Here is a 23178-nt window from a genome sequence, read left to right as displayed (position 1 = left end):
GCCTAATTCTGCTCCTATCACTTACGACCTTATCATCACTAGACCTCTCCGACAGCTGTGAGCAGTGGAGTTCTGCTATCAGGCGTCAGTGAAATAAGATGCTGACGATCATATCATGCTGCATCATACTGAATGAATATCAGATAATATTAGACAAGAGTACCAGGAGAAGAAGAGCTTTTAAAGGTCACGCAAATAATCTAGGCCCACAAGTACAGGCCAAAATGTTAATTGTATGCAGGCTTTGTACTTACTGTGATCTTTAGAGTGAATGGAAATTGATTTCTCCAAGTGAACTGCTTGATTTCAAGCAGATTTCTGTGCTGTCAGTCTCGACTGAAAATGGCCTTCATTTTGTACTGATGCAGTGGCATCACCTCTGAAGCTGAGCAGCCTGAAATCTGTGGGCTTACCTGTCTCAATATGTGCTGATTGCCCTCTGCTGGAATGTTGTAAGCACTCCTGATCAAGTTCTTGGCAATGTGGAAATAATACACGGAGATAATGAAGAGTGGGATGACGTAGAGGATCAGGAAGGATGCCGTGGAGTGGATTTTAGGATGCAACTCATTGCCGTGCGGGTACGGGGCACATGCCTTAAAAGTTTTATTGATATGTGGGTCATCGAAAGGATGCAGGTCGGAATACACAGCATCGGGAACAGCCAGCAGCATTGAAAACACCCAGATGAGAGCCGCCTTCACACAAATCTTCATCAGAGCATTGGTGGTTTGGATATCCATCGGTCTGACTATAGCTTTGTACCTGCAAAAGGAATAAATGGACAGTATGTAACTATTCTAAATGGTGCCATTTAGATCAAATGATTACAAAGAAATAGATTACAATGCACTCATTGCGGGGCTCAAAGAAGAGGGAACCTCTCCAGCTTCTCAGCACTTGGGTAATAATTAGATCATGTACCCACATTCCTAATATGAATTAAACATAGATACATAGAAAATAGGCAGGAGTAGGCCATTCGGCCCTTCGAGCCAGCACCACCATTCAATTTGATTATGGCTGCTCATCCAAAATCAGTACCCCTTTCCCACTTTTTTCACATGTCCCTTGATTCCGTTAGCCCTAAGAGATATATCTAACTCTTTCTTGAAAACATCCAGTGAATTGACCTCCACTGCCTTCTGTGGCAGAGAATTAAAAGCTACTTATGTGTAGGAAGCAAATGCTGCTATAAACCGAAGATAGATGCAAAAAGCCTGGAGTAACTCAGCCGGTCAAACAGCATCTCTGGAGAAAAGGAATAGGTGATGTTTCAGGCCAAGACCCTTCGTCAGACTGAGAGTCAAGGAAAGGGGAAACAAGAGATATAGACGGTGATTATAGAGAGATACTAGACTAAGTGGGACCTGTTGGGTCCCAGCATCGCACTGGTGGCTGGTCCCCCAATGCAATATTCCACCTCTCCACCAATTCCAATATTGGTGGCCAGTGGGGGGGGGGGGGGGGGGGGGCTTTCTGGAGCGCTAGTATGGGTATTGTGGGCTGAAAGGACTAATTTCCAGAGGGCTCGTATGAACATTGTGGGCCGAATGGATTCTTGGGCTGGCGGCTCAGTCACTCAAGCCTATTGTGCTGGCAGCTCACTCACTCACGGCTGGTGGGCTGGCAGTTGACCCACGGCTATTCCTTGAAATTCCATTTCAAGCAGGGTGCAAGGCCACCAAATTCAAGTGCAGTTTCTTACCACTTCAAGCAGGGTGCAAAGCCACCAAATTCAAGTGCAGTTTCATACCACTTCAAGCAGGGTGCAAGGACACAAAAGACAGCGAGTCGTGACTTCTCCCTCCTCCATCTTGCAAAGACTGAGCTACGCCCACAGTTCTGGGTTTTATAGTCCCTCCCCCCTCCCACCAGAAGGGGCGTGGCCTTCATGGCGTGATTGACAGGAGAGAGAATCTCAACATTTTTTAAACACTAATAACTCTTTTATTTTTCATCGATGGGAAAAGTCTTCGGCACTTGATGAATGGAGGGGGACTCTGTGTAAGATGGCCAAAAATCACAGCCGTACGTGATAGCGTTTTTTTCTAAAATCAATATAAAGCACAAACATGGAGTGGTCAAGGTTAGACTTTTAATTATATAGAAGGCAAGGCAACATTAGGCAAGGCAACTTTAATTAGGCAAGGCAACTTTAATTAGGCAAGGCAACTTTAATTAGGCAACACAGCTTTAGCATTTCCAAACCAAAGGCAACACAGCTTTAGCATTTCCAAACCAAAGGCAACACAGCTTTAGCATTTCCAAACCAAAGGCAACACAGCTTTAGCATTTCCCAACCAAAGGCAACACAGCTTTAGCTTTTCCAAACCAAAGGCAACACAGCTTTAGCATTCCCAAACCAAAGGCAACACAGCTTTAGCATTTCCAAACCAAAGGCAACAAAGCTTTAGCATTTCCAAACCAAAGGCAACGCAGCTTTAGCATTTCCAAACTATATTTTCAAACCACATTAAAGGCACTGACAGGTCAGTAAAACCACTCACAGTTTAGTGACATGTGTTCAGTGTTATTCACAGCTAAGACTGAGAAACGTGACCCTATCGCTTCCCCCATCCTGCAGAGATTGACTGAGGCACTCAACACTTCCAGGTTTTATAGTCCCTCCGGAAGGGGCGTGGCCTTCAGGAGAGAGAATCTCAACATTTATAAAACACTAATAACTGTTTTATTTTTCATCGATGGGAAAAATCCTCTTGTCCTGCGCAGCGGAGGGGGACTCTGAGTAAGATGGCCAAAAACCACAGCCGTAAGTGGCAGCGTTTTTTCTAAAATCAATATACAGAACAACAGGAAGTGGTCAAGATCAGACTTTTAGTAACATAGATAAAACAAATGAATGAAAGACATGCAAAAAAGTAACGATGATGAAGGAAATGGTTCATTGTTAGTTGCGGGCTGTATAAAAACGAGTTATGCAGACAATGAAACTCACCAGAACGACAGTGAAGCTAGCTACTTATAATGCATATTATTCTTGGGAAAAACCATGGAAAGATTCCGAAGTGATCGATTTACCTAACACCAATGGGATTTCTCCCAAATGTTTTTAGAACCTACAATGTTCTGCTGTCATTCCTACAGCTGCCCCTTTAAATTATGAATATAACAATGATACAAAATGTCAATAAAGAAGTGGGTGGAGGGTGCAATTCTCTGAAACAACATCATAAGCAGAAAAGTACACTCTCCACTGACCTGCAATGTACCCTTTAATGCCCAGCAAATCTAGCCACAAGATTATCTATGACTGTTATCTATGATTCACGATCCTACAACTCGTATTTACGTAGTTAGGGTGAATCAAACATTTACAGCTTCACATTCTCTGCAACCTTCGAAGACAGCCTTATAAAAGGGCCTGCAGGGCTTTGGTATTGATGCAATGCAATACCATTGTGATAAGCTGTTCTTTGCAGCATTATTAATGCTCTGGTGTTACAACTGAAAGTTCAGTTAAATAACATTATCAGAACAACGTGATATTTGCACACAATGTTTGCGTTAATACAGAGTGGTTTTATCACACTTTTGTGTGATAATCTTTTAATCGCTGGAAGACTGATTAACCTGTTGAAACATGGCGATAATTGGACTGACCCACTTGCAAATTGTTAACTAATTGGAATGAACAAGAATGGTGGTTAAATCTGGCTGCTCTGGAGCACAACATGTTTGTTTCACAGCAGAGTTGCTGCAGGTAGTTTTAGCACAAGCCACCAACAGGTCCTTGGGTAATACTGAAGCATGAATAATTCTTTGTTTAAAAACCAACCATCCCTTTAATTCAGTGTTGTATCCTCAAGCCTTCAGCCCTACTGCCCTGGAATTCCCCTCTCTCAATCCCAGTCACTCCATCCACCATGGAATCTTACCCCATATCTTCATTGGCACCGTCCATTTTCCTGACAATTGATCAGAGATCCAGTACAAGTGCAAGCAAAGCAGCTGCCCCCAAAGATGTCTCTTATCATTGCCTTTAAGAAAGGATATCCAGTAACAACTAATATTTTTTAAATTATTCCAGATTTATGGGGTTCACAGGCTTGGGTAATGCATAACTCTGCCCAGGACAAGAAGGTTCTGCAGAGAGTAGTGCGTTCAGCCGAACGCACTATGGGAACTTCACTCGCCCCCCTGCAGGAGCTATACATCAGGAGGTGCAACTCCAGAGCCAACAAGATCAGGGGAGACCCCTTCCACCCCAGCAACAGACTGTTCCAGCTGCTACGGTCAGGCAAACGCCTCCATTGCCATGCTGTGAAAATGGAGAGGATGAGCAGGAGTTTCTTCCAAGAGGCCATTAGAACTGTAAACTCCTATCTCACCAGGGACTGACTTACTGTACCAATTTATTGTTGTGTGGTGTCTTTTTAAAATTGCAGTTTTTTCTTTTTTTTCCTCCCACAAATATGTAATATGTGAATATGTGATTCTGTTCCATTCTGTTTTGTAGTTTTTTTGCACAATCCACAAGCATTGCCACTTTTCATTTTACTGCACATCTCGTATGTGTATGTGATGAATAAATTTGACTTGACTTGACTTGAGATCGGGTTGACACACAGTGTCTTTTGCCCAGAGTTGGGGAATTGAGAACCGGAGGACATAGGTTTAAGGTGAAGGGGGAAAGATTTATAGGATTCTGAGGGGTAACTTTTTCACAGAAAGCGTGGTGGTTGTTTGGAATGAGCTGCCAGAGGAGGTAGTTGAGGTAGGGACTATTGCAATGTTTAAGAAACAATTAAATAGGTGCATGAATTGGACATTTTTATAGAAAAATGGGCCAAACACAGGCAGGGGAGACTAGTGTAGATGTGACATGTTGTTCCATGTGGACAAATTGGGCTGAAGGGCCTGTTTCCATGCTGTATCACTCTATGACACTCTATGACACTTCTTGATGTGTGGGTCTCCCCATGATACTGTTAAGAAGGGATTTTGAGGATCTTGATCCAGGTTCACAAGTTATAGGAATAGAATTAGGCCATTCAAGAATTTGTCTACCTTAAAAATATCCACTGATGCTGCCTCTACAGCCCTCTGAGGCAATGAGTTCCACAGATTAACTACCCTGTGACAAAAGAAGTTCCTACTCACCTCCTTTCTAAAAGATTGCCCTTTAATTCTGAGGCTATGACCCATGGTCCTAGACTCTCCCACCAGTGGAAACATCCAGAGTGGAGACCCAGGTGAAGGAACGCTGATATATTTCCAAGTCATGATGGCGTGTGGCTCGAAGAGCAACTTCCAGGTGGTGCTTTCCCTTGATTTTGCTGCACTTATCTTTCTGGCTGGTAGTCGTCATGGGTTTGGAAGGTAATGTCTAAGGCGTCTTGAGCGAGTTGCTGGAGTGCATCATGCAGTTGGTTCAAAATGTTGCCACCGTGTGTTGTTTTGAATCACAAGTAGGTAGCAGGCTGGGTCCTTTAGGTTGTGCAGGTAACTGATTCGATAACTGCCCTCCTGGTTTACTGATCCCACTTGAAACTCAGACAGCTACACAAAGCATTACTCGAACAGCTTTCCATGCTGTGTAATCTCTGATTCTTGTCCAAGGTCTGAAGCCACCCATCACTGTCCCTTCCCCTCCAGGTCACATGCTATTTTGGTTTTGGTTGTTGCCTTCATGCCGTTGTCTGCACAAAATATGAATGCACTGTTGCTGGCTCCAGGGCAGCTTGGCTCACCGTTACATAGCTTTTGCATCAATTGTTAGTATGCGTCACATCTGCACTTTAATTAGCAACCCATTTGTGGAAAGACTAGAGAGAACCTGGAATCATTCTCAGAGAAGAGATGATTAAGTGGAGATTAAAATTTATATGGGATTTTGATGAAATAAATAAGACAAATCTGCTTTCACTGGCAGGAGTCTCGGTAACCACTGAGTGCAAGTCGCAGGTAATTGGTACCAGATGCAGAGAGATTCAGTTTTAGTTTTAGAAATACAGCGCGAAACAGGCCCTTCAGCCTACTGAGTCCACGCCGACCAGCAATCACCCATTCACTAGTTCTATCTTACACACTGGGGGCAATTTACAGAGGTCAATTAACATATAAACCTGCACGTTTTTTGAATGTGGGTGGAAACAGAACCACCCAGAGAGAACCCACACAGTCACTGGGAGAACGTACAAACTCTGTACAGACAGCACTCAAAGTCAGGGTCAAACCCGGGTCTCTGGTGCTGTAAGGCACAATCTCGACCACTGACCACTGTGCTACTCAAGGAAAGGAACAGAATTTCCTTTGCAAATTGAGTTGTTATAACCTGGAGTATACATAGAAACATAGAAAATAGGTGCAGGAGGCGGCCATTCGGCTCTTTGAGCCAGCACCGCCAATCATATACTGCCAGAAAGAATTGGTATTGGTATTAGTTTGGTTTGGGAATCAGCTTCATCCAAGCCTGCAAGAAATTACAGGGAATTGTGGTCCATCACACAATTCCCTTCTATTGACTCCATTTATACCACACTCTGGCTCAGCAAGACTACCGGCATAATCAAGGATGAGGTGCTTCCTTTTCTCCCCTCTACAATCAGGCAAGAGGTATAGATGTGTGAAAATGCAAACCTCCGGATTCAAGGACAGTTTCTTCCCAGCTGTAATCAGCCAACTGAACCATTCTACCAACAACTAGAGAGCAGTCCTGAGCTACAATCTGCCTCATTGAAGACACTTGGACTATCTTGATCGGAGTTTATTGGACTTTATCTAGCACTAAACATTACTCACGTTATTCGTTATTCCCTATATCATGTATCTGTACACCATGGATAACTCGACTGTAATCATGTATTGCCTGTCTGCTAGAGACACAAAAATCTGGAATAACTCAGTGGAACAGGCAGCATCTCTGGAGAGAAGGAATGTGTGACGTACCCAAAGGGTCACCAATTCCTTCTCTCCAGAGATGCTGCCTGTCCTGCTGAGTTACTCCAGCTTTTTGTGTCTCTCTTTGGTTTAAACCAGCATCTGCAGCTCCTTCTTACACATTGTCTTTCTGCTGACTGGTTAGCACACAACAAAAGCTTTTCACTGTACCTTGGTACACGTGACAATAAACTAAACCAAACTAGTATTGATACGGGTTTATTGTTTTCATGTGCAATGAAAAACTTGGGTTTGCATGTTATCTAGGAAGATCATATCATATATGAGCAGGTAGCGCAAAAATGATAATGAGCAGAGTGCATTCAGTGTATATTTAGTGTTACAGCTGCAGGGAAAGTGCAGATCAAAAATGAAATAACAGCAGGGAAGAAGCTTTTCCTGAATCTGGTGGAGCGTACTTTCAAACTTTTGTATCTTCTGCCTGACGGGTGAGGTGAGAAGAGGGAATAACGACGGAGTGAGAGGTCCTTAATTATGCAGCTACCCACGACAATGTGAAATATAGATGGAGTCAATAACGTGCTACGTTCACCATTCTCTGCATTTTCTTGAAGTCTTCAGCAGAGCAGTTATCATACCCAATGGGGTGCTTCCTCTGGTGCATTTATAGAAATTGGTAAGAGACATTGGAGACATGCCAAATTTCCTTAGCCTTCTGAGGAAGTAAAGGAAGGAGAGGAATGAGAGAAATGTACAGAATACTGACCATCAAAATGTCTGTAGATAAAGACCTGAAGGGGAAAACATTGCAGAAGTAGAAGAAGAGAGCTAGGTGATTGTATGGTTCTTGGAATAGAAGTGGAAACTTTGGAAAGTAGGAGCATGACTTAGTGCTTTGAGCCTGCCTGTCAGTAACACATGTACCGAGGTACAGTGGAAAGCTTTTGTTGCATGATAACTAGTGGAAAGACGATACACGATTACAATCAAGCCATCCGCAGTGTACAGGTACATAATAAAGGGAAAAACATAAATAACATTTAGTGCAAGATAAAGTCCAGTCAAGTCCGATCATAGATATTCCGAAGGTCTCCAATGAAGTCCGAATCTGTAAGACGACTAGTTTTTCTAAACACTGTATGACTCCTCTTTGATTTAACAATTATTATGTTAGGTTATTTTTCAATTTATATTTTTGCATAAAAAATAAGTGTTTAACTGTTGTATTTGGTTCTTTAATGTTATCCATTGCATATCCACAGTCATGTCGTTCAATGACGCTGCTCAATCTATCAGGACCAGCTCACTCATCATTCCTTCATAATTCCCCTGTTAAGCTTTGTGACCACTGTTTTGGATTGAATTGCTTTGTTTTCCAAGTTAATGAAAAATTCTATCATGTTGCCACCGCTGTTCCCGAAAGCACCGCCCACGACAAAATTATGAACTAACTTCTCTCATTGCACAGCACCAACCTAGGATAACCAATTTATCAGCTGGCTCCTCAACATACTGGTCAAAACTCCATCCATTTATATTCCAAAAGTTCATGCTGCACAGTATTATTGCTAATTTGGTTTGACCAGTCTAAATGGAGATTAACATAACCCATCATTACATTAAATGAATCAGCACAGATGGATTGGTCTAAATAGCCTGAATAGGTGCTATGTGATTACACGACTGTCAGTCTAACAAATATTTCAAGAGATGTATCCTGAACCCGCAACGACTTTAAAAAAAAAGGGGGTATTGGAGAAACAATGGAACAAATGCATGAGTTACTGTGAACTACAACTACTTCTCATTAATATTTAAAGTGCACATGGGACAAGTATAACAATTCCTGTGATGCTTTGTGACGCATTTGAAAAAAGTAGAAATATTGAATGCAACAAAATACTTTGCAAGAAAAAAAGGTTTGATAAAGCATCGACTTTTGTCTCAAAACTGTTAGAAAGGATGTTGCATTTATTGAATCCTGGCTTCTAAAGATTATGAAACTGCCAGAGGCCCAAAACACTAGGAAATCAAAATGGAAAATCATCTGCATTCCATATCTTAAAATAGATAAACGAATGATGCAGATATGTCTCATTCATTATTTCAGGACTGGCCATTAGTATAATATACAGGCACTGTGAAACAAACATTCAAATGTTACAAGTTGTTTAAGAAAAGCGATTGCCGAGCCTGCGCTTGGTCTCGCCGATGTAGAGAAGTTGACACCTGGAACAGCGGATGCAGTAGGTGAGGTTGGACCCAAAACATCGCCTATTCCTTCTCTCCATAGATGCTGCTTCACCCGCTGAGTTCCTCAAGCATTTTTGTCCACCTTCAAATGTTACAATATTAACAATGAAATAGAATTAATGTGAAACATTATTCTGCAATCCTTAACTACATTTGTGTTGTATGTCACAGAATCCATTAAGCAGACAATTGATTCATTACTTTCTCTTTATGACATGCATCTTTTGAGGGGGTGAGATTGTAGGCAATAAAGTATTAAATTATAACAGAATAAAAATGTTGGAAGTACTCAGCGAGTCAGGCCTCAAACGTGGGAAGAAAAATGGGGTCAATGTTTCATTTTGGAGACCCTTCTCCAGAACTCATGTGTAGAGGGGACTGCATTGGAAAAAAGCAAATGCAGATGAAGTGGTCCTGTATGGTGCATCTGTGTTCACTCCACAGGAATGACCCTGAGCTTCCCTTTTAATTCCCCATCCCACTCTCACTTTGACCTATTGATCTTTTGCCTCCTGTACTCTCACAGTAAGGCCCAATGCAACCTTGGGGCAACAACATATCACTGTGCATTTGAGCTAAATGCAGCTTTCTAGACTCAATATGGAATGTTACAGCTTCAGGTAACTTGGTTGCTTGGTCTCTATCTGTTGTCCGTTTATGATATCAACTCAGCTTGTTTTTCTCCTTCCTTTTTTTCTCACTCTCTTGGAGTGGAGTTCGGCCCATTATAACTTGTTGGCTTTGTCCTCCTGTTCTGCATTTCATAACTACCACATGAATCTGCAGGGTCCCGACTTGAAACATCGCCTGTCTATTCCCTCTACAGATGCTGCCTGACCCACTGAGTTACTCAAGCATGTTGTGTTTTGCTCAAGATTCCAGCAACTGCAGTTACTTGTGTCGCTGTCTTCTTTTGTCCATGTTCTCAACCTCTAACTGTTCCCATTTACTTGTGGACCAGATAACCTTCCCTGCTTATCCTGGCTTTAACCTAACACAGGCACCCATCACCATCACTCTCTCTGCAGCTTGACATGTCTCTATAGTCTCCTGTTGTAGGAAGCAACTGCAGATGCTGGATTAAACCGAAGATAGATACAAAATGCTGAAGTAACTCAGCGGGACAGGCAGCATCTCTGGATGGAAGGAATCTGTGACGTTTTGTGTCTCGACCCATGAAATGTCACCCATTCCTTCTACCCAGAGATGCTGCCTGTCCCGCTGAGTTACTCCAGCATTTTGTGTGTCTCTCTAGTCTCCTTTTCGGGTCTGAAGAAGGGTCTCCAAACTGAAATATTGACTGTGTTTATCTTCCCACATATGTAGCCTTGGTATTTCGAGTATTTTCTGTTGTGCCTTATGTTTCCAGCTGCTACAGTTTGGTTTTATGATTTTTAATAACAAAATGATGGAGCTAATTAAAAATAACCTCTGCCTTGAACATTTAACTGAATTCCATTGCAATGCTGAGGATTTGATGAGAATTATTTCTGCTAAATGAACTGAAGTAGACCATTATGAACCCAAACAATTAAGTATTTGAACAGTAAAAACAATTGTGACTAACAAGATTATATTGAAGTTAAAACTGGACTTTGTTCTCATACTTCTTTATGTCTCTTTTATTAAGAACATATTCTTAAACATTGAAATGTTTCCGCTTCAACTAGCAATTAATGTTTGTTTTAAATGGACAATTTCCTATTTTCAATCAGTAGCCAATGGATTTCTACATTCTCCCCTCACTTTTGTTCTCTTGCTAATTTCATCATTTGTATTCCTTCATTATCACCTCAGCCAATAATGGACCATTGTGGGCTCCACCTTTTCTGAATCATTGATGCATGCTCTGCTTTGTTCTGTACCTTCCCATACCTCTAGTGTCCCCCTCCCTGACTCTCAATCTGATGAAGGGTCTCGACCCAAAACATCACATTTCTTTTTTCTCAAGAGATGCTTTTTTCTCAAGAGACCCGTTGACTTACTCCAGCTTTTTGTGTCTATCTTCATTATAAGGAACTATCACCTCAGCCTTCATCCTCTCAACACCCTGTAGGATCTTAAACACTGAACAGAGTTTTGCAAAGTTTCATGTACATCAATAGATATTCCACTTGCACCATATCCACCATCTCCATGGTGAACATCTGGGTTTATCAAGCAAATCAGCATCAATCAAAACATTGCAGATGATAGAAATCTGAAACAAAAACAGTAAACACTGGAAAGTTTAGTGGCTCAGGCAGCATTCATGGAAAGAATAATCGTGTTAACATATTTGGTTCAAATCCTTTCATCAGAACTGGAAAAGGAAAATAAAATAACTTCGTTTTAAGGTACAGAGGGAGTAATGGTTTGGATAAAGGGTATACAGTATATATCCTTGAATATGTGAGGCCATATTTGCAATGGTGACAAAGATGAAAGATTAATGAGGACAGTTACAGAGCGAGAAATCAAAGAAAGGCACATGTAGAAGTAGTTTAAAGTCTATAATTTTTACCATTTTGATTACACTGGAACATCAAGCTGCTTTGTGAGTAAAAACAAAAATGTTGTATTTAAAGGTAATGTTTCACAATTCTGGATTTCCCCAAATCAGCTCACAGCTAATGAAGGACCACTAAAGTATTTATAATATAGGCAAACGGGACAGCCAGTTTGAAGGAACAGGAAGAATTTGCATTGAGAAATTTTTATTGGGTGAAATCTCAAGGAGAAAATGTAAACTGAGGGATAACTTTCAAACAAACAGAAGAAGTAAGAGGAGAATGAAATAAAGACATTGTGTCTGTATTTAATATTGTTAGCCAAAGATGTTAGGGAAGATTGGACAATGTCACAGGTCAGCCATGACGGTGCTTTTATTATCACATGTGCGAAGTGCAAATGTACAGATAAATTATTTTCTTACAAACAGGCCAGTAGAGTATTGTCATAACCAAGCACATCCCCAATTAGCAAGGGTACAGAAATAGTCCACTGATCCCGCATGCAAGAGGTGCCATGTTTTGGTGCCATTCTCAAAGTCCAGCAGGCGCTCTAGTTGTTATGAGCGTTGCCCGTTCCAGACAAGTCCCAGACTGCTGCGCGCCTCCAGCCATTGCTGTCCGTGGACCTCACTAAACAACAGAACAGAGTTAAGTGGTTAAAACGCCCTCCTCTTGCTTCTATATGTCTGTTTGTTTAATACGAGGAAGGTAAAATGGCCATCCATGCTTCCTTTCCTTCAAGGTGACGGATATTTTCCCCTCAGCAAATGTTTTGGGTCTTGGGATCACACTGTGCAATATTAGCACATACGTATATTAATTTGCTTTCCCTATTAACATGATAAGCAATGTAAACATCTCCACTAACAGAGTAGGCAACGTGAACTGCATGCATCGTTCAAATGATAGTTACTTTGACAATCAATTTTCCTCCCACAGTATGCTGTGCAATGTTACAATGTCATGCAAAACAGGTAGATGATGGAGAATGAAAGCAGAGGTATTTTGCACAGTGCTGAGAAAGCTCAGACAGCTGATTGTCCCAGTCATCATTTTACAAACTTCAAAGTGAGTGTAATGATGTGCAGCCTTTGAATTATCATTCGACGACTATATTTAAGGCAAGCTTTCACTGCAAAGACCTGTCAACTACTTGGACTGAGTTAATGCATTATGTTTCAGTGAATGGATCATGTCATAGAGCATTAAAAAACCTAAACAATTTATCAATATTGTCTGAAACAAATGAATAAATTGTCACCTTCAATGCACTCCTTTTTTGTAGGTTATAAATATTGTCTTGTTGCAATTATGCCAGAAACAAACTGTGCCAGCATTATAGACTAAGACAGGGTGATCTACTCTCTGAAGTGTGTTCAACTGATTTTCCTCAAAGTACTTGTTGGAGACAATTTATCTAATTTATTGTCATGCTTACTCTTTGATCAAGGATTAGTCATGATAAAAGCTCCATTTGATGGAAAATATACTTAACATCCTGGTGCAAAATGTCAGCTAATCCCATTTGCCGTATCCGTTCCTGGGATGCAAGGCTTAATTGATTGATTGGCTACACTATGGCCCAACTACATAAAGAAGGGCTACATAACACGGTGATTAAGTTAGTAGTTGTATTTTTAAGGCAGAGTGAAAGAAGTTCAGTAATAAAATAACTGAAGATAGCTGGGAAGAGGCGTTACTCCAGCATTTTGTCGCCAGTTGGGAAGAGACATCTTCCCTGTGGCTGTGCCCTGCCATTAAGATAAAGGTTATAGAGTTTTACAGTCAGGAAGCAGTCCGTCAGTTGAGTTCATTGTCACGTGTACTGAGGTACAGGGAAAAGCTTTTGTTGTGTGCTAACCAGTCAGCAGAAAGACAATACATTATTACAATAGATCCATTTAGCTGGATGAAAAGGGGATAATGTTTAGTCCAAAGTAAAGCCAGCAAAGTCCGAACAAGGACAGTCTGAGGGTCACCAAAGAGGTAGATAGTAGTTCAGCACTGCTCTCTGCGTCAGCCCACTAAATTCATGTCAACCATCAAGCACCCATTGTGTATGAAGGAACTGCGGATGCTGGTTTAAACCAAAGATAGACACAAAATGCTGGAGCAACTCAGCAGGTCAGACAGCATCACTGGAGAAAAGGAAGAGATGATCCGTTGGGTTGAGACCCTTCTTCAGACTGAGAGTCCGGGGATAGGGAAACAAGAACATTTCAGGTCGAGCACCCATTCACACATCCTATTTTTATTCGGCTAACACCTCCATTAAATGCCCCCAAATTCCATTTTTTATATACGTAATAGGGGCTACTTAAAGTGGCCTATTAACCAACATATATTTTGGGTGCAGCAAGGAACCACAATGTCATTGGGAGAAGGTGCAAACACACACACAGCATTGGAGATCAGGACTGAACCCAGGTCACTGGTTGTGAGGCAGCAGCTCCACAAGCTGGACTATTGTGCCACCTAATAACCATAATGAACTGCCAGCTGCTGGTTAGACACAAAATGCTCGAGTAACTCAGCGGGACAGGCAGCATCTCTGGACAGAAGGAATGGGTGACGTTTTGGGTCGAGACCGGCATCTCTCCAGGGATGCTGCCTGTCCTGCTGAGATACTCCAGCATTTTGTGTCTCTCTTTGATTTAAGCCAGCATCTTCCTACACATTTTGTCAGCTGCTGGAGACCCCCCGTTGTCTTCAGTTCTGTTGGGGTTTCTGCAATCAGTGGCAAGCCATCTAGATGCCAAGGGCAGTCACTCTCACCTCCCCTCTGGAATACTTGATAGTATTCACACTCAGACCATGGCTGCAGCCCTTAATGACTTTGCCATCACTGACTCACCAATCAGTGACTCCCATAACCTGGTACCTCCAGCTTACTTCATGGCCTGCTCCTCCCTGTCTTTGCAACCTCCTGCAGTCCTGTAAGCTTCTGAAAGCGATGCATTCCTCGCTCAGCCTACATAGTCAGAAACTCTGCTATTCCCTTCCTAAACCATTTCATCTCATTCCTGCCTTTTAGAATTCCCCTTTAAATCCATCTTTTTGAACGTCTGATTCACCCATCCTTGTATTTTATTTTGGCTTTTGATAGTGTGGAAATCTGTGTCTGTGATGGACCTGGCTGTCTACCATCCACCACTGCATCTTGCGTTCATGTGTATTGGAATTGCCATACCAGGCCATGATGCAACCAGTCAGTTTACTTTCTACAGTGTGAGTCTAGAAGTTTATTAAGAGTACTTGGTGACATGCCAAATCTCTTTAGCCTTCAAAAAAAGTAGAAACACTGGCATGCCTTCTTCCTGATTACATCTATGTGCTGGGCCCAGGACAAGTCATCCAAGATGTTAACTCCTCAAAATTTGAAGCTCTTAACTCTCTCCACTAATGATTCAGTATAAAACTGTAGGCTGGCTGCACATGCAGTTTGGTTTGAAATTAGTAGATGCTGTGTAAATCACAGAATATGGGGCCCTGGATCTGTACTTCACATGACGTACATTGCAGTAGGTTTTGGTTGATAAAGTTACTATGTAAAATCGACCATCACCCTGAAATAATTCCGTTCCTCTGGTCAGAGAAATCTTTTAGGACGCATTGCTGCTAACTACCAGATACATCTGGGAATTCTTACTGGAAGCAATAGTAGACTTCCAATATACCTTCCCTTATATGGATACATGTATTGCCGTGGCATGCTAATAACTTGAATATTCCACTTAAAGCAAAGCCACTCAGCTTCAAGAGGGATGTTTGTATATCCCCAATGAAGCATCACTGAAATAGGAAGTTTAGAAGTCAAAGAGTCCGAAGGTTTACATGATCAAATTCTACGGAGTGGTTCTTAAGTTACTGGAAGACAATTTACCACATTTTACATTCTGCATTTGTATAGTGCCTTGCCCAACCTCAGTATGTCCCAAAACATTTGACGGCTAATAGAAAACTCTGAATGTATAGCCACAATTGTAATGTAGGAATTGCAGGAGTCAACTTTGCACAGCAAGATTCCACAAACAGCTCCAGATAATGGTCAGGTAAATTGTTTTTCAATTTTGGTTCAGGGATAAAGGTCAACAAAGTCTGGGCTGAAAGTGAGGGTAGTGTAATGGCACAGTGGAGTCACTGCCCCATCGTGCCAGGGATCTGGGTTCAATCTTGACCTTGGGGTGCTGTCTGTGTGAAAATTGCATATTCTGTTTGACAATGTGGGTTTTCGCTGGTTGTTCTGGATTTCTCCCACGTCAGAAACATGCAAGTTGGTGGGTTAATTGGTCACTGTGCACGCCAGGTTAATTGCATTCGTCAAAACAGGGTGGACCACGTGAAGGTTGCAATCTCCCACCCCGGTGTGTTGTGATTGTGGGGAAATGAAAACGTGAATGACAGTTTTGTGTAAATGGGTGGCTGGTGCCATTTGATGGGCCGAATGCTGTTTGCGTTCGTGGCTCACTGCCTTTCTACAAAACCGGTTGCTTTGGTGCAGGCAGGGTGCCAAGGAGCTTTTACTTTCAACTGAGAGGCATGTGTGCTCAATGTATTCTGACCTCCAAAAGACATTACAGTGAAGCTGAAGAACCACAACTAACAATCTTCATTCCACCATAAAGGCTCTTGAATCAACAATAACAGATTCAACCAAGGGTGCATCTTCGTGGCACTGAACTCCATCTCTGTTAAAAGTGCTCCAGGATTCCCAAAACAAAGGAAATTATCTTATATTTATCAGAGGTTAAATGTTCATATCTACAGCTCCACAAGGGATGTCTCTGTGTGCAGATGCCTCGCGATTGTACATATGGCGAGCAGCAGGAGTTAACTTCGTCTGCACATGTACATTGAAAAACGCTGCTTGGAGTTGGTTTGCTCCGATTATGATGCATGAGGGAGTTGTGCGGGTTATTCAAGGCGTGAGCTAACACTCTTTATAATGAATGATAAACTTTGGCCCCAAGTATCTCCACAATAAACTTAATAAATAAGATAACTGCCATGTGGAAAATATCCCAGGATTCTGCAATGCGAGGCCATATGCAAATTAAGAGGGCAGCTGTCCGACGTGAAGTGCATATCAATGCAAAAAATCTGCCATCGTTTATTCTATCAACTGTATTCCACTCGCAAATAAAATAAAGAGGCCAGTTTTAAATCTCATAATTCGTGAGGGATATGCCACGCTGAAGTGGCGCGTTGCTCAGTCAAACATGATCAAAAATTGCCTGGTTAACTTGAGTCGCACGATGCCTTCCGATGAACTGATTTTTAATGTTGAAGATAAACACAAAATGCTGGAGCAACTCTCTGGAGAGAAGCAATAATGGGTGATGCTTCGGTTCGAGACCTTGTTTAATGTTACCGGATAATGGTTAAAGCAATGAAGAAACCGTTTGAGAAATGTGCGAGGGTTTATACTGCAGTCCGTTCATACTCCGGGAAGTATAAGATCATCCAGTACAGGATAATTACACATCTGTTGCTTATGTTGAGCAACTGAGCGAGCACAAAGCAACAGCGTTTTACATGAGATACAGTTTTCGCATGTTTCAGTTTTAAACATCCTGCATTCTTAATCAATGAATACGTCATAGTCCCACTGTCGCACCGCGCTGACATTTGATGCAAACTGCTTGTACGATCAATGAAGATAAATTACAAACTCAACAATGCTTCAAACATTGGCAATCTGAAACTGGAAGCGAACCGACCCCGCTGATTCCTTCCAGCGTGTTCTGTCCGTTCAGAGACAGACGATGAACATAATTTTCACAGTGTATCTCAGGCGGAGTGAACAACAAGGAACTTGTTGCCAGCAAGTGAAGAGAGGCAGTGAGTTATTTTCAGTGTTAATATAATAGACCACAGATGGCAGTGACCGCTTTACCAGCAGCAAGAAAGGAAATGTATTACTTAAAACTGCTTATCAATTCTGAAAGGAAGTGTATTACTCCCATACCTGTTGGTTGACCTGGGATCTATAGTGAGATGAATATCTCCGAGGGCTATCAGACTATCAACCACAGTTGCATACGCTTCACACACACGTTTTACCAGCGTACGACCATGTGCATTCTGTGCTTAAACCTAAGAGTATGTTTGAGCCAGCGAGGAGACATTTCTTCAGATAATGATTTTACAATGTGAGGTGACATTATAAGCCATGGGAGATAGACACAAAATGCTGGAGTAACTCAGCGGGGCAGACAGCATCTCTGGAGAAAAGGAATTGGTGACGTTTCGGGTCGAGACCCTTCTTCAGACTGGTTTTGTGCTGTGCTGTTGCCGTATCTCCGGAGAGAAGGAATGGGGCACGACCCGAAACGTCACCCATTCCTTCTCTCCAGAGATGCTGCCTGTCCCGCTGAGTTACTCCAGCATTCTGTGTCCATCTCCGCTGGCGAGGAACCGTGCCTGCCCTTTGCAAGTTTTTGCTCTCGAACACAGATAGCAGCGGATTATTAGAGGAAGAAGGCGAACACACTAACGATGATGAAATAAACTCGGCGCGTTATATCAATGTGTGTTTTCTTTTCTACATGAGACACTTGGGTGCAAATCTTGCCTTTGCGCAATGGTGCAAAAACAGACTGAGTTCCCCGCCTGCTCCATTTTAATTTCTACCGAGATCACCATCAACAACACCTAATCACAGGGACACAAGGAACTGCAGATGCTGGAAACTTGAACAAAACACAAAGTGCTGGAGAAACTCCGCGGGTCAGGCAGCATCTGCGGAGGGAATAGATAGGCGATGTTTGGGGTTTGAAGACCGGTCCCTACCCGAAATGCCGCCTGTCCATTTCACTCCACAGATGCTGCCTGACCCGCTGAGTTACACCAGTACTTTGTGTTCTTGATGACAGAGAGTACTTCGCAAAAGTTGTCTCGCGGTAAAAAATAATCTTGCTTTTGTAATTCAGATCTGTGATTTCTTCCAACATTGCTAATGTCACCGTATTCTTTCTCAACCAGGAAGAGGTAAAGGGCGTTAAAAAAAAAAGGGTAGCAACATGGGTACATAGAACATCGAATAGAGAACAGTATAGCAACGGAACGGGCCCTTCGGCCCACAATGTTTGTGCCGAACACGATGCCGAGTCAAAGTGATCGCATCTACCTGTACACGACCCATAAATCTTCCCGCACTACCCTGTACCTATCTAAAAGTCTATTGAACGCAATTGTCGTCTCTGCCTTCATCGCCACCCCGGCAGTAAATAGGATTTAGTGTGAGGTTTGGAGAAATATGGGTCAAACGCGGGCGAATGGGACCAGCTTGGATGGCCATCTATATCGGCACGGACGAGATGGGCCGAAGGACCTGTTAGCGTCCTGCATGACTATGATTCCACGGCTATTTCCACCACGTTTCCCACGTCGTTTTCAGCCGGGACGAGAGCTTACTATCTGGAGAATTAATGTATGTCCACCATATTTCGATCCGGTTCTCACGGAGATCCCAACAGCAGCAGACGCCCCCACTAATTCCCCGATGCCACAGCAGGAACCCCTGCAGGAGCCTTCACTTTACCAACCTGACCAAGGGCTCTTTCCCCATCTGTTGCTAGATGGCTAACAGATGGGAATCTTTGCTAATATAACAGTACACTGCGAGGTTCATTGACAGAATCAAAACACAAGTTTAAGCTGCATGAGCCTGTTCCGTGCGGCCACAAAGTAATCACTTAAACATGTTCACGAAGCTCACCCAAAGATATCCAGCGTGTCATATGGTTGAAACATAGAAAATAGGTGCAGGAGTAGGCCATTCGGCCCTTCGAGCCTGCACCGCCATTCAATATGATCATGGCTGATCATCCAACTCAGTATCCTGTACCTGCCTTCTCTCCATACCCCCTGATCCCTTTAGCCACAAGGGACACATCTAACTCCCTCTTAAATATAGCCAATGAACTGGCCTCAACTACTTTCTGTGGCAGAGAATTCCACAGATTCACCACTCTCTGTGTGAATTTTTTTTCTCATCTCGGTCCAAAAAGACTTCCCCCTTATCCTTAAACTGTGACCCCTTGTTCTGGACTTCCCCAACATCGGGAACAATCTTCTTGCATCTAGCCTGTCCAACCCCTTAAGAATTTTGTAAGTATCTATAAGATCCCCCCTCAATCTTCTAAATTCTAGCGAGTACAAGCCGAGTCTATCCAGTCTTTCTTCATATGAAAGTCCTGCCATTGACAGTTCTAATATATCCAGGTTGATAGAATTGAGACCGTAGATTCGCGCAGTTACAGTGAGACAGACCGGCAGACTGCGGCTGTGTTTTTTTCTCTTGTTAGCTGACGGGACGGTGTGTTCCCAGCACAAACAGTATGAAATAAAACGAGCCGGCTGGCGGACAGGCTGAGAAAGGTGGGCACCTTTCTTTGGTCATCGAGGGGGGGAGGGGGGGGGGGGGGGGGTCACAATACGTTTTACATCGGTTGCATTTCGCTCCTATTCGGGACTGCAGCGGGCGCGCACGACTCGTTAAAAAGACATTCATGGCGGGAGTGGATGAAAAACGACTCTGGAGTTTTTTAAAGAGTGGAACACACGTACCAGGAGAGAGACGGCGTAACGCTAAAACTCTCGCGGCGCAGTTAAACTCTCCCATCTGACATGCGAAGATAACGCGCTGTGATACTGGATTGTAATATATATTTTTAAAGAGGCGAAAGTATGATCTGAACGGCTGTCGCCGCTTCTGCCCTCGCCTCTGTCACCGAGGGCTATTAGTGGTCACAGTCCGAGTTTTGTAACATATTTACCACCCCCTTCTACAACAGCACCTCCTTGCGCCTCACCGCCTGGGCTCCTTACAAGATTTAATAAGACTTGGATAGTCACGGTGAGTTTGCCAACCACTTGTCTCTTATATTGTAACGCGCGAAGTCAGCAAAACAAATTTAAAGCATGCACACATATCACACTCAACGAGAAGTACAATGCAGATGGGTTCATGTGCAACAGACATCCAGAACAAAGACGAGGGGAACGGCAGATGCTGGAGTCTTGAGTAGAAGGGTCCCGATCCGAAACGCTGTCCGTCCCTGTCCATTCCCTCCACAAATGCTGCCTGACCCGCTGAGTTACTACAGCACAGTGTGCTTGGATCCGGCGCTGAGCGCAGACAGAGGAACCGGGACGGACGCGGGCAGATAACCCTTTGACTTGCCCCTGACTCAAACCACACCCGGAGTGGAAAGAGAGGAGGGAGGGGGGAGGGGGAGGGGGGAGAATAGATAAGGTGCGCTGGCACTAACCTGTCCGCACTGAGCGCCGTCAGTGTAAAGACCGACACCCCGACCGAGGTCAGCTGGATGAAGGCGATGAGTTTGCAACCCACCCGGCCGAACAGCCACTCGGCGCTAATGTACTTGCTGGCGTCCACGGGAGCGCAGGTGAGCAAAAGCAGCAGGTCACCCAGCGCCAGGCTGGTGATGAAGATGTTGGGCACGTTCCTCATGGACTTCACCGTGCAGAAGATCTTGATGAGGGTCACATTTCCGACTAGCCCCACCAGGATGATGAGCCCGTACACGGCCGGGATGGCGTAGAGGAACGGGAAGCCGGGCTCGGCCGCTGGCCAGCTCTCGTTGTACGACTGGTTGAACTCCAGCAACTCCCAGTCCGATGTGGACAGGTCGCCCGCGCTCATGCTGCCGCGGGCTGAGAGATGGCTGCCGCTCCCTGCCACCCGCCCATGTGGGGTGTCCCCCTACTTTAAAGCGGGCTCCCCCGAGGGCCCGTTGGACTCGGTCCCATCGCCTCTCTGCTGCGCTGCCATCCAGCTGCGGCCGCGGCAACATTTAAAGTGCGAGCTCTCAGCGTGCGTCCCCGCACTGGCGTCACTCGCAGCGCGCACCCACACATAGGCTGCTCCAACAGCAGCCACTGCCGCTGGTAACACCCGGACACACGGCCACCTGCTGGAGAAACCCGCCGCCCCTTCCACACACACACCCATCCCTGCCAGCGGCCAATGCGGGCAACACTCAGCGGAACGGGAAGGAAGGAAACGCAAATGCTGGCTTACACCGAAGATAGACAAAACATGCTGGATTCTAGTCTGAAGAAGGGTTTCGACCCAAAACGTCACCCTATCATTTTGCTTTGTTGTTACCTTCTCCTAGCTAACAACGATCTATTCTACATTTGCCATCTCCTTTGTCTCGTTTCCACACCTTACACTTCTTTATCTCTGGATCTCCCTCTCCCCTGATAGTCTGAAGAAGGGTCTGGACCCGAAACGTCGCCCATTACTTCTCTCCAGAGATGCTGCCTATTCCGCTGAGCAACTCCAGCATTTTGTGTCTATCTTCGGTTTGAACCAGCACCTGCAGTTCCTTCCTACCCATCCTTTCTACTGCCTGACCCGCTGAGTTACTCCAGCATTTTGTGTCTAACACTTAGCGGAATCCGACAGCCCCTGTCGAAAAGGACGTCAAGTTCACGGCTCAGGTCATCAGAAGGAACTTCATTCATTTATTCGAATTTCCAGCATCTTAGAGTTTATTTATTTTCAGTTTCCTCGATAAATGTGGAGCTTTCCATCTCCAGTTGCATTCTAAAAAGAAAACGAGGAGTGGTCAGTGTTAAATGCAGGTGATAAATAAAGCAGAAACATGTTACCGATGGATCTGTAAGAGAATGCAGATGTTGGAATCTGAGCTGAAAAAAACTTGTTGGAGATACAATGAACTGCAGATGTTGGAATCTTGAGCTGAAGGCAAAGTGCTGGAGTAACTCAATAGCTCAGTGACAGGGCGACTTGCTGAGCTATTCCAGCACTTTGTGTTTTGCTGGAAGAACTCAACTTGTTAAACAGCGTCTGCGGGTAGAAACAATGTCTTTGCTATTTCCCTATTCCCTTTTACATATGTTACTATCTCTGCCTGTGGGGGGGGGGGGGGGCACATTTGCACACCTCTTGTAGTCGTATGGACCTACCTCATTGGAGACCCATGGACTATAGGGGCTGTCCCACTGCAGCTAGGTCGCGGAAAATTTTCAGCATGTTGAAAATTTTTCTGCGAAAAAAAATTGGTTGTCATGGTTCTTTTTAACTCGTAGTGCAGTGGAGTGGGGTCACTATTTAGTTTCAGGCAGTCGAGGGCAGTCGTAGGCAATCTCCTTCGCTGACTGGGCATTTTAATTGGCTCATTGGAGTTTTCAGGACCAAGGAAAACCAACCGGTAATGTTAAATGCCCGCTAAACTTTATTATACTTCTTAAAAGTGTCACCACTCCTTCTCTCTCCCCCTCTCTCCCCTTCTATCCCCCCCCCCGCGCTCTCTAAAGGACTTATCTTCCTCTTCATCGTGGGTGTGAATTTCAGACAGCGCTCCCCTGCTTTCCGTGGCTCCCGCCTTTGCGATGTGTGTGTGTGTGTGTGTGTGTGTGTGTGTGTGTGCAGTCGTTCGATCCAGCTCGCGGTTTCACCGCTGACAGTCGATCAAGCTCAAGGTTTTTCAGGCGAGTGCCCTCGAGCTTGAAGGTCGAAGACACTCTTCTGAGCTCGCGGATTAGGTCGCCGCAGTGGGGCAGCCCCTCATCA

General features: G+C 43.9%; 1 protein-coding gene across 1 annotated transcript in view; it reads right to left on the bottom strand.

Annotated features, from left to right (window-relative positions):
* Positions 1-21444, bottom strand: part of grpr (gastrin releasing peptide receptor) — a 66397-nt gene extending 44953 nt beyond the window's left edge. Inside the window, exons 1-2 of the mRNA XM_033032719.1 lie at positions 20885-21444; positions 414-765 (exon numbers count right to left, since the gene is read on the bottom strand). Of these exons, the coding sequence (XP_032888610.1) occupies positions 414-765; positions 20885-21279 (747 nt within the window). The 5' untranslated portion in view covers positions 21280-21444. The remainder of the gene's footprint in view (positions 1-413; positions 766-20884) is intronic.
* Between the last annotated feature and the right edge of the window lie 1734 nt (positions 21445-23178).

The sequence above is a fragment of the Amblyraja radiata genome, chromosome 14, assembly GCF_010909765.2.
Source record: "Amblyraja radiata isolate CabotCenter1 chromosome 14, sAmbRad1.1.pri, whole genome shotgun sequence".
NCBI lineage: Eukaryota > Metazoa > Chordata > Chondrichthyes > Rajiformes > Rajidae > Amblyraja > Amblyraja radiata.
This window is presented reverse-complemented; position numbering and strand designations above follow the sequence as displayed.